Raw genomic sequence first — 13,798 nt, forward strand, 5'->3', positions numbered from 1 at the left:
ACAGGGCACACACTATACACAGGGCACACACTATACACAGGGCGCACACTATACACAGGGCGCACACTATACACAGGGCGCACACTATACACAGGGCGCACACTATACACAGGGCGCACACTATACACAGGGCGCACACTATACACAGGGCGCACACTATACACAGGGCGCACACTATACACAGGGCGCACACTATACACAGGGCGCACACACTATACACAGAGAGCACACACTATACACAGGGCGCACACTATACACAGGGCGCACACTATACACAGGGCGCACACTATACACAGGGCGCACACTATACACAGGGCGCACACTAGGAGGGCAAATTTTCATCAACTAAGGGAAGACCTAAAAGGCATAGACTGGGATAATGTTCTCAAAGACAAAAGCCCCCCCAAAAAATGGGACTTTTTCTCATATATTCTGAAAAAGTCCTGTGAGAAACACATACCTTATGGGAAAAAGCATAAAAGGAACAAGAAAAACCCTATGTGGCTAACTAGTCTTGTAAGGAAAGCAATAAGCGAGAAAGATAAAGCGTTTAAGGTGCTAAAACGTGAAGGTAGCGATGAGGCATTACAGGATTATAGAGAGAAAAATAAATCCTGTAAAAAACAGATAAAGGCCGCAAAAATAGAGACTGAAAGAAATATTGCCAGGGAGAGCAAAAATAATCCCAAATTATTTTTCAAGTATATAAATGATAAGAAACTAAAAACAGAGAGTGTGGGTCCCCTTAGAAATAACATGGGGGTCATGGTGGAAGGAGACGAGGAAAGGGCCAATCTACTGAATGTCGCCTTCTCAACTGTCTTTACCCAGGAAAATCCCCTGGTGGAAGACACAATGAGGAATAATGTAAATTCTTTTTATAATGTCAACAGTTTAACCCAGGAAGAGGTACGGCGCCGCCTCGCAACCACTAAGATAGATAAATCACCTGGGCCAGATGGCATACACCCCCGGGTTCTGCATGAATTATGTACCGTGATAGACAGACCGTTATTTTTAATATTTGAAGATTCACTGAGGACTGGTTATGTTCCACAGGAATGGCGCATAGCAAATGTGGTACCAATATACAAAAAAGGATCAAATAGCGATCCTGGAAACTACAGACCCGTGAGTCTAACTGCTGTGGTGGGGAAAATATTTGAGGGGTTTATTAGAGATGCTATCCTGGAGTATCTCACTGTGCACAACCTTATAAGCCAGCGTCAGCATGGGTTTATGAGAGATCGGTCCTGTCAGACTAATCTGATTGGTTTCTACGAGGAGGTAAGTTCAAGACTGGATCTGGGGGACGCTGTGGATGTTGTATATCTGGACTTTTCAAAGGCATTTGACACCGTGCCACATAAAAGGTTGGTATATAAAATGAGACTGCTGGGAATAGGAGAAAATCTGTGTATCTGGGTAAGTAATTGGCTTAGTGATAGAAAACAGAGGGTGGTCATTAATGGCACATTCTCAGATTGGGTTGATGTTACCAGTGGAGTGCCACAGGGGTCAGTATTGGGGCCACTTCTTTTTAATATTTTTATTAATGACCTTGTAGTGGGTTTACACAGTCAAGTTTCAATATTTGCAGATGATACTAAGCTGTGTAAAGTAATAAATACTGAGGTCGATAGTTTAGCATTACAGAGGGATTTGTGGAAGCTTGAGGGATGGGCAGAGAAATGGTTGATGAGGTTTAATGTAGATAAATGTAAAGTTATGCACTTGGGCCATGGAAACAAAAAGTATAATTATGTTCTAAACGGTCAATTACTTAGTAAAACTGAAGCTTTTCAGCTTCAGTTTTACTAAGTAATTGACCGTTTAGAACATAATACATAATAATGTATTGGTGGATGGTAAACTTAATTTTAGTGACCAGAGCCAGGCAGCTGCTGCTAAAGCAAATAAAATTATGGGATGTATCAAGAGAGGAATAGATTCTCATGATAAAGACATAGTTCTGCCCTTATACAAATCCCTGGTCAGACCACACATGGAATATTGTGTACAGTTTTGGGCACCAGTATATAAAAAGGATATAATAGAGCTGGAACGGGTGCAGAGGAGATCAACCAGGATTATTAGGGGAATGGGGGGACTAGAATACAATGACAGATTACAAAATTTGGGATTATTCAGTTTAGAAAAAAGACGACTGAGGGGAGACCTCATTACAATGTACAAATACCTGAACGGACAGTACAAGGATCTCTCCAAAGATCTTTTTATACCTCGGCCTGTGACCAGGACAAGGGGGCATCCTATACACCTAGAGGAGAGGAGATTTTACCATCAACATAGACAAAGGTTCTTTACTGTAAGAGCAGTGAGACTATGGAACTCTCTGCCGCAGGAGGTTGTTATGGCCGACTCTATGTACATGTTCAAGAGAGGCCTGGATGACTTTCTGGAGAGAAAAAATATCACGGGTTATGGGGATAAAACATTTATTTAATTCTTGAAGGTTGGACTTGATGGACTTGCGTCTCCTTCCAGCCTTATATACTATGATACTATGATACTATACACAGGGCGCACACTATACACAGGGCGCACACTATACACAGGGCGCACACTATACACAGGGCGCACACACTATACACAGGGCGCACACTATACACAGGGCGCACACTATACACAGGGCGCACACTATACACAGGGCGCATACTATAGATACTCTTGCAGTGTTGTGTTACTGGTACAGTATGTGTGATTGCAGATCTGTTTCCCTGTTCTCACCGGAGACTTCCTGACTCCGCCCTCTTAGCACCTGCTAGTGGTAATAATTTGTCCTGGGTGCACCTATTGCAGACTACAGGTCGTACCTGACCGAGGTCTTACCCAGGGCGTCTTTTTGAGTGCAATTATTTAGGTGCACAACAGAATTCTACCAGAACTGGTTATCTGAAAAGCTCAATCACCTCTTTCCTCCATCTCTTCCCCCCTCTTGACTTGCTGGGACTTGTAGTGTAACTAGTGCTGTGCCTGTCATGTTACTTTCCAGTCTGATGGAAGCCTCTGCTCCCCACTAGCAGGGGCCCCATGGAGGGTGACACTGTGCGTTACTGATGTGACCGTGGCCGCTGTGATGGGTTTCTGCAGGAAGCGTCTTACGTGGCTGCCGGTGTGGCAGCGTCCGTGTTCGTTGGAGCGTGGGACAGTCCCTAAACCACATCCTGCAATAACAGTGTGACATGGAGACAAGCAGCTGCACATGTACTATACACGTCCTGGCCTCCTTGTACATATATTATAAGGCACACGGGGAGCAGCGGACCCCCCCCCCCCAGCAGAGGGCGAGTACTGGCCGGACCCCTCCTCTAGGTGCAGTTATTGCACCCTGTGACCTCAGAGCTGTATATCCCACATACTACAGAACAATCATTGTCTTATCAGATCTCAACAACTTTGTTATCTGTTTTCATTTCCTGCTCTGATACAATGTAACAAAGTATCAGGTGAGGAGAAGCGCTTGTCCATGGAGGATGGAGCTCATCTCATGTCCATTACCCATCATAACTGTCATTCATCAACAGTGTGCCCCAAAATAAACCAACCAATAGGTGAGATGCCCCCAGAAATCCCATACATGACGGATCCGCAGCGGCCGTAACATCTCTATCCAGATACACGGAGAAGCGTCCAAGCCACAAACCACAGACACGGCAGCTCTGCTATATATAACCCGCTGCATTACTCTGACCGCAGCCATGTTTGTAAATCTTGGGATTTGGCGCCACGGCTGCTCCTCCAGATGACAGGGAAATTAAAGTCCCTCGTCTTAAAGGGATGTTCCCATATGTAATATCCAAGGCTCCGATATCTACACAGAATATGGAGGCCGCTAATATCCTCATTATGTGGGGCCGGGGTCACCGCTGCTGTCTCATAGATTTAACGTTTGATTAAGTAATCAGGGGGCTCTGGATGAGCAGAGAACTTTACACTTTGCTTAGCTTTGTTCTCACAGGAGTATTTGTTTCATCATATGGCACATGGTGGTTGGGTGTCAGCACATATATATAGATACAGTATATGTCACGTCTGCCCCTTTTATTGCAGATATTACACTTATCCGTGTGACTACATCCTGGTGGTTACCATAGATACAGCCCTGGCCAATCACAGAGCAATCACAGAGCAGCCGCTGACCCTTCCCTTGCGTGCATACACGATGTGTCACATACAACATGATGGCGTGACGCTGTGTGCTGACTATATACATGCATGCATACCTGTGTCTATATGTATGGATACACATCTATATTACATGCTGCAGGCACTTAGCCGGGGATCATTAGGACTGGATTGTGATATTATACATGTGCTCCCAGCAGCGGCCAGCAGAGGGCACTGCAGGGTCAGGATGGAGCCCACTTGTCTCCTGGTACCCCTCCCTCTATTATTCTAGAAGCAGGTCACAGAGCGCCTCCTATCACACACAATGTAATAAGACTGGACTAGAACAACCACACAGATACAATAAAGAGGATTCTGGAGTCTATAGGCAAAGGCTACAATACACAGACACCGGAGCACGAGACAAAAGCTAAGAGACAGAAAGGAGCAATAACATAAACCTAACATAGAAGAAACGATAAGTACAATACAGTACATATAATATAAGACATAAAACAGAGAGGAAGAGAGGTGGAGAGTGTAACATAAGGAACAACAATAATATATAAGATCAGATCTATAAATGGCAGGAGATATAAGAACTGGAAAATAACACAGAAATAATCAAAAGATGATATAACTGTAATAAAGAAGAACATACAGGAATATAACAGACAGAAATAATCACTACACACAGAGATGTAACATACAGGAATATAACACATAGAAATAATCACTACACACAGAGATGTAACATACAGGAATATAACACATAGAAATAATCACTACACACAGAGATGTAACATACAGGAATATAACAGACAGAAATAATCACTACACACAGAGATGTAACATACAGGAATATAACAGACAGAAATAATCACTACACACAGAGATGTAACATACAGGAATATAACAGACAGAAATAATCACTACACACAGAGATGTAACATACAGGAATATAACAGACAGAAATAATCACTACACACAGAGATGTAACATACAGGAAGATAACACATAGAAATAATCACTACACACAGAGATGTAACATACAGGAATATAACACATAGAAATAATCAATACACACAGAGATGTAACATACAGGAATATAACATAGAAATAATCAATACACACAGAGATGTAACATACAGGAATATAACACATAGAAATAATCACTACACACAGAGATGTAACATACAGGAATATAACACAGTAATAATCACTACACACAGAGATGTAACATACAGGAATATAACACATAGAAATAATCACTACACACAGAGATGTAACATACAGGAAGATAACACATAGAAATAATCACTACACACAGAGATGTAACATACAGGAATATAACACATAGAAATAATCAATACACACAGAGATGTAACATACAGGAATATAACACATAGAAATAATCAATACACACAGAGATGTAACATACAGGAATATAACACATAGAAATAACCACTACACACAGAGATGTAACATACAGGAATATAACACATAGAAATAACCACTACACACAGAGATGTAACATACAGGAATATAACACATAGAAATAACCACTACACACAGAGATGTAACATACAGGAATATAACAGACAGAAATAATCACTACACACAGAGATGCAACATACAGGAATATAACACATAGAAATAATCACTACACACAGAGATGTAACATACAGGAATATAACACAGTAATAATCACTACACACAGAGATGTAACATACAGGAAGATAACACATAGAAATAATCACTACACACAGAGATGTAACATACAGGAATATAACACATAGAAATAATCAATACACACAGAGATGTAACATACAGGAATATAACACATAGAAATAATCAATACACACAGAGATGCAACATACAGGAATATAACACAGAAATAATCAATACACACAGAGATGTAACATACAGGAATATAACAGACAGAAATAATCACTACACACAGAGATGTAACATACAGGAATATAACACATAGAAATAACCACTACACACAGAGATGTAACATACAGGAATATAACAGACAGAAATAATCACTACACACAGAGATGTAACATACAGGAATATAACACATAGAAATAATCACTACACACAGAGATGTAACATACAGGAATATAACACAGAAATAATCACTACACACAGAGATGTAACATACAGGAATATAACACATAGAAATAATCACTACACACAGAGATGTAACATACAGGAATATAACACAGAAATAATCACTACACACAGAGATGTAACATACAGGAATATAACACATAGAAATAATCACTACACACAGAGATGTAACATACAGGAATATAACACAGAAATAATCACTACACACAGAGATGTAACATACAGGAATATAACACATAGAAATAATCACTACACACAGAGATGTAACATACAGGAATATAACACATAGAAATAATCACTACACACAGAGATGTAACATACAGGAATATAACACACAGAAATAATCACTACACACAGAGATGTAACATACAGGAATATAACACATAGAAATAATCACTACACACAGAGATGTAACATACAGGAATATAACACACAGAAATAATCACTACACACAGAGATGTAACATACAGGAAGATAACACATAGAAATAATCACTACACACAGAGATGTAACATACAGGAATATAACACATAGAAATAATCAATACACACAGAGATGTAACATACAGGAATATAACATAGAAATAATCAATACACACAGAGATGTAACATACAGGAATATAACACATAGAAATAATCACTACACACAGAGATGTAACATACAGGAATATAACACAGTAATAATCACTACACACAGAGATGTAACATACAGGAATATAACACATAGAAATAATCACTACACACAGAGATGTAACATACAGGAAGATAACACATAGAAATAATCACTACACACAGAGATGTAACATACAGGAATATAACACATAGAAATAATCAATACACACAGAGATGTAACATACAGGAATATAACACATAGAAATAATCAATACACACAGAGATGTAACATACAGGAATATAACACATAGAAATAACCACTACACACAGAGATGTAACATACAGGAATATAACACATAGAAATAACCACTACACACAGAGATGTAACATACAGGAATATAACACATAGAAATAACCACTACACACAGAGATGTAACATACAGGAATATAACAGACAGAAATAATCACTACACACAGAGATGCAACATACAGGAATATAACACATAGAAATAATCACTACACACAGAGATGTAACATACAGGAATATAACACAGTAATAATCACTACACACAGAGATGTAACATACAGGAAGATAACACATAGAAATAATCACTACACACAGAGATGTAACATACAGGAATATAACACATAGAAATAATCAATACACACAGAGATGTAACATACAGGAATATAACACATAGAAATAATCAATACACACAGAGATGCAACATACAGGAATATAACACAGAAATAATCAATACACACAGAGATGTAACATACAGGAATATAACAGACAGAAATAATCACTACACACAGAGATGTAACATACAGGAATATAACACATAGAAATAACCACTACACACAGAGATGTAACATACAGGAATATAACAGACAGAAATAATCACTACACACAGAGATGTAACATACAGGAATATAACACATAGAAATAATCACTACACACAGAGATGTAACATACAGGAATATAACACAGAAATAATCACTACACACAGAGATGTAACATACAGGAATATAACACATAGAAATAATCACTACACACAGAGATGTAACATACAGGAATATAACACAGAAATAATCACTACACACAGAGATGTAACATACAGGAATATAACACATAGAAATAATCACTACACACAGAGATGTAACATACAGGAATATAACACAGAAATAATCACTACACACAGAGATGTAACATACAGGAATATAACAGACAGAAATAATCACTACACACAGAGATGTAACATACAGGAATATAACACATAGAAATAATCACTACACACAGAGATGTAACATACAGGAATATAACACATAGAAATAATCACTACACACAGAGATGTAACATACAGGAATATAACACAGAAATAATCACTACACACAGAGATGTAACATACAGGAATATAACACAGAAATAATCACTACACACAGAGATGTAACATACAGGAATATAACACATAGAAATAATCACTACACACAGAGATGTAACATACAGGAATATAACACATAGAAATAATCACTACACACAGAGATGTAACATACAGGAATATAACACACAGAAATAATCACTACACACAGAGATGTAACATACAGGAATATAACACAGAAATAATCACTACACACAGAGATGTAACATACAGGAATATAACACATAGAAATAACCACTACACACAGAGATGTAACATACAGGAATATAACACATAGAAATAACCACTACACACAGAGATGTAACATACAGGAATATAACACAGAAATAATCACTACACACAGAGATGTAACATACAGGAATATAACACAGAAATAATCACTACACACAGAGATGTAACATACAGGAATATAACACATAGAAATAATCACTACACACAGAGATGTAACATACAGGAATATAACACAGAAATAATCACTACACACAGAGATGTAACATACAGGAATATAACTGTAATATAGAAGAACACACAGGAACAATAACATCCAACAACATAATATGATACAATGTAACATACGGGAGATATAACCAGGAATATTGTGTCTAAATAACGACGTACAAGCTGTGATTTAGCCACAATTTCTGGCGCAGATCTATGAGTCTTAGGTTGGGAGGGGGTGGAGCCAGGACTTATGGTGGGCTCGTACTGGGCTGGCTGAAGTACCAGGACCAGAACTGAGCCGGGCACCAACACTGCTGGATATCGGGAGCATGATGATCCAGCGTATGACACCCAATATATAAGAAACCCCCACAAATGTCACTTACAGAATTCAATAAGTGTAAGTACAATAGCACAAAAGTAACTAGAACCTACCAGCAGGCACATACTGTAAGACACATACATGTAACATGTAAGGACGTCCCATGTAATAGACCTGCCATGCCATGCTGCTGGTATCACCAGGGCTGTAACCACAAGGCAGGGATGCCCCCACGGGGGTAGGATCCCCTGTAACCCTCTGTCCCATCACATCATTCTGGCCCTACACATTATGTGCCATGTATGATCACCTAGAGGGTGTGGTTTATATATATATCTAGTGGGGATGGTTATGTAGTCGTAGTCGGGACAGGGCGGGTATCATGGGAGTGACATCTCATCCATTACTAATAGTAAGGAATACATGACTTACCACCTAGAGTAGACGCCCTCCTCTGATACTCCAGATAAACTTGCAGTTCTGTGTAGAGACGAGGGAATGAGATGAATTATCTAGAAATCATTTCTATCACAACTAAATAGATAATAACTACACGTGCCGTATATTATCTCCACTCATCCTCCCTTCCCTGCCCCTAACACTGAGATTACATAGAAGTCTATGGAGAGGGGGGAGTCACAGAAGTCTATGCAGAGGGGCGAGTCACAGAAGTCTATGGAGAGGGACGAGTCACAGAAGTCTATGGAGAGGGACGAGTCACAGAAGTCTATGGAGAGGGACGAGTCACAGAAGTCTATGGAGAGGGACGAGTCACAGAAGTCTATGGAGAGGGACGAGTCACAGAAGTCTATGGAGAGGGACGAGTCACAGAAGTCTATGGAGAGGGACGAGTCACAGAAGTCTATGGAGAGGGACGAGTCACAGAAGTCTATGGAGAGGGACGAGTCACAGAAGTCTATGGAGAGGGACGAGTCACAGAAGTCTATGGAGAGGGACGAGTCACAGAAGTCTATGGAGAGGGACGAGTCACAGAAGTCTATGGAGAGGGACGAGTCACAGAAGTCTATGGAGAGGGACGAGTCACAGAAGTCTATGGAGAGGGACGAGTCACAGAAGTCTATGGAGAGGGACGAGTCACAGAAGTCTATGGAGAGGGACGAGTCACAGAAGTCTATGGAGAGGGACGAGTCACAGAAGTCTATGGAGAGGGACGAGTCACAGAAGTCTATGGAGAGGGACGAGTCACAGAAGTCTATGGAGAGGGACGAGTCACAGAAGTCTATGGAGAGGGACGAGTCACAGAAGTCTATGGAGAGGGACGAGTCACAGAAGTCTATGGAGAGGGACGAGTCACAGAAGTCTATGGAGAGGGACGAGTCACAGAAGTCTATGGAGAGGGACGAGTCACAGAAGTCTATGGAGAGGGACGAGTCACAGAAGTCTATGGAGAGGGACGAGTCACAGAAGTCTATGGAGAGGGACGAGTCACAGAAGTCTATGGAGAGGGACGAGTCACAGAAGTCTATGGAGAGGGACGAGTCACAGAAGTCTATGGAGAGGGACGAGTCACAGAAGTCTATGGAGAGGGACGAGTCACAGAAGTCTATGGAGAGGGACGAGTCACAGAAGTCTATGGAGAGGGACGAGTCACAGAAGTCTATGGAGAGGGACGAGTCACAGAAGTCTATGGAGAGGGACGAGACACAGAAGTCTATGGAGAGGGACGAGTCACAGAAGTCTATGGAGAGGGACGAGTCACAGAAGTCTATGGAGAGGGACGAGTCACAGAAGTCTATGGAGAGGGACGAGTCACAGAAGTCTATGGAGAGGGACGAGTCACAGAAGTCTATGGAGAGGGACGAGTCACAGAAGTCTATGGAGAGGGACGAGTCACAGAAGTCTATGGAGAGGGACGAGTCACAGAAGTCTATGGAGAGGGACGAGTCACAGAAGTCTATGGAGAGGGACGAGTCACAGAAGTCTATGGAGAGGGACGAGTCACAGAAGTCTATGGAGAGGGACGAGTCACAGAAGTCTATGGAGAGGGACGAGTCACAGAAGTCTATGGAGAGGGACGAGTCACAGAAGTCTATGGAGAGGGACGAGTCACAGAAGTCTATGGAGAGGGACGAGTCACAGAAGTCTATGGAGAGGGACGAGACACAGAAGTCTATGGAGAGTAATGAGACACAGAAGTCTATGGAGATGGGTGAGTCACAGCAGCTAGGTTTTAATCCTCCAGTTCTAAGTTACACACAGCGGAGAAAAGAGCCATAGGTAGTGAATATTGCAAGAGAAAGCCAGGAACACACTGGACTCCTGAACGATGAAAGGTCAATATCAAGCTTAATAATGAAAAGAACGTATATGACGGGGTGACTTCTCACAAGACAATGTCATACGATGGCACAATTCTTATAGGGCTGCAGAATTGGGCCATGTCCTGGACACCCTACTATTACACCCCGCTGCCCACTGATATGGCCTGAGGCCACTCCTGGTTTAGGACAGACTCCTGGACCTTACTGAATAGGCCCAGTCTACATCCCAGTGTATATATTCCCGCTATCAGCCTCATTGTATCATTTTCAGGTCCGGTCTCTGATGTGGTGGCGGCGGCGGCCTCCTTATTACTGTGTGATTGTTCCTTCCCCATGTTGTCCTATGACTATGCATGTTCCTATGCGGCAGGGTATTGTAGTGTATGGCGGCTGGTGTTATTATACTGCACTGCATGCTATTCTAGCTCTCTGCGTGTTGCCGGATGGCTCTCTGTGTCAGCACATACTCACTATTTTGCAATGCATTGCTGGTAATCTGTCTGTGAAAAGGTAAAGACAAGCGAGGAATAATTATCATCCGCTCAGCTGTATAGCGAGAGTCCGACGCGCTGTGTAACCAGATGTGTAGTATAAATGGGTTTTTTTGTCCCTTTTGCCAAATCTGATTGGAAAACTCTCAGATTTGGAAGAATTGGGAAGGGGATGATATATAACATGTATATTAGGGTATATGTACGATTACTCCAATGATCTGGAGACTCCGCGCAGACGCACCGGGACCTCAAGTGAGCGGGACGGTTTTTCCCACGCCTGCAGATCTCATTCTGGTGCATTGCTGATTGTGGATTTCCCTGGCAGAGAGATGATGGAACGATTCCGGAACTCATGACTAATGACGGAGAGACAGAGGCCGATGAATGACATTACATATTATACACAGAGTGATTACTTGTAATGACCCATTCATTACTGACATGTGCTGTGCCTGGTGCCGGAGGGATAGAGGATTCCCACTAATCTCCTATCCATAGAGGTCTGGACTGTACAGGATACAGTGACTGCACCTGCAGCAGAATAGTGAGTGCAGCTCTGGAGTATAATAGTAAGTTGTCCTAAGGTGTTATCTGCAGCAATGAATAGTCAGATATTCTATAAGGGGAGCTGTAGGGGGGTGACTATGGATGCAGCTTCTCTCCCTTGTATATATTGATGCTGTACAATCTGTTTGGGTCAGGGGAGAATCTTACTGCTCAGCCCAGAATCTGTACACAAGTTGTAGACGCAGAACTTCTGGGGAGAATGATAGGATATATACAGGTTCATAAAATAGCAATGGAGAAGGAGATCTGAGAGGTGTCACCAGAGACGGCTAATAACATGGAGACTGGTGAGAGCGGGCACAGTCTATGAGGCTGTCTCTGCTCTCTCGCACGCTCTCTATGTGACTCTCTCTCTGTGCTTTCCTCTCCCGCTCTCTCCCTCGGGTCTGTGCTGATTGTAACTGACACACTGACTCCATTTCACACACTCATATTTCTCGTAGGATCAATACTTTTGACTCCCTACAAGACAATAATCGTGCGCTCGCCGCCCGCCAGTCGATCAAACACATTATTAGAGCTGCGTCCCGAGGGATAGAGGCAAAAGGGGGGGAGAGAGAGGGGGCCCGGGGCTGTGAGATGCCCCCATGATGCCACACGCTGCCCCACATTTCGGCTCTATGACACCAGCGCTGCCCCATACACTGTCACACTGTCACAGCGGGTTATATATCTCTTATACACAGGCACGGATCCTATGGGAGGAGACAATTAACCTGATAGGCTCTTAATAAATAATCATTAAATGAATAGATTTCTCTGGCTACAAATATCCAATACTGGTATTTAAAAGTACAGACCTCAGCGGGACCCGCAGCTCTCTGCACGTGGGGGCCACTCACCATCCTGACCAATAGACCTAAGCAGTGGAGACCCCTCCACATTGTACTGTCACAAAGGGTCCAAAGTCTTACATCAATCAGTTCTGCAGCTTCAGAGCTCCAGGGGTCTCCACAGACACCAAACACCCTCATGTAGATGGACCCCGCAGCCATAACACCTTCCATGGAGAGATATTTACTTCCTCAAGACTAAGACATTAACAATCCCCCCGAGACTAAGAGATTAACCATCCCCCCAAGACTAAGAGATTAACCATCCCCCCAAGACTAAGAGATTAACCATCCCCCCAAGACTAAGAGATTAACCATCCCCCCAAGACTAAGAGATTAACAATCCCCCCAAGACTAAGAGCTGAAGAACCAACTCAAGACTAAGAACTGAAGTACCCCTCAAAACTAAGAACTAAGGAGCCCCCCCAAGACTAAGAACTGAAGTACCCCTCAAAACTAAGAACTAAGGAGCCCCCCCAAGACTAAGAACTGAAGAACAACCCCCCCTCCCCCCAAGACTAAGAACTGAAGAACAACCC

The 13,798-nt window shown here is 42.0% G+C and overlaps 1 protein-coding gene across 7 annotated transcripts in view; it reads right to left on the reverse strand.

Moving 5' to 3' along the window:
• POU2F2 (POU class 2 homeobox 2) overlaps positions 1 to 13,798 on the reverse strand; it is a 189,115-nt gene that overhangs the window by 47,220 nt on the left and 128,097 nt on the right. For 6 of the 7 annotated variants that reach the window (XM_072113747.1, XM_072113749.1, XM_072113745.1 and 3 more), the window contains one exon: positions 9,516 to 9,563. In XM_072113747.1, coding sequence (XP_071969848.1) covers positions 9,516 to 9,563 — 48 coding nt within the window. Of the gene's footprint in view, positions 1 to 9,515; positions 9,564 to 12,275; positions 12,356 to 13,798 lie in introns of those variants that run through there. The other variant, XM_072113748.1, reaches the window with a different exon arrangement.

The sequence above is a fragment of the Engystomops pustulosus genome, chromosome 6 (assembly GCF_040894005.1).
Source record: "Engystomops pustulosus chromosome 6, aEngPut4.maternal, whole genome shotgun sequence".
Lineage (NCBI taxonomy): Eukaryota > Metazoa > Chordata > Amphibia > Anura > Leptodactylidae > Engystomops > Engystomops pustulosus.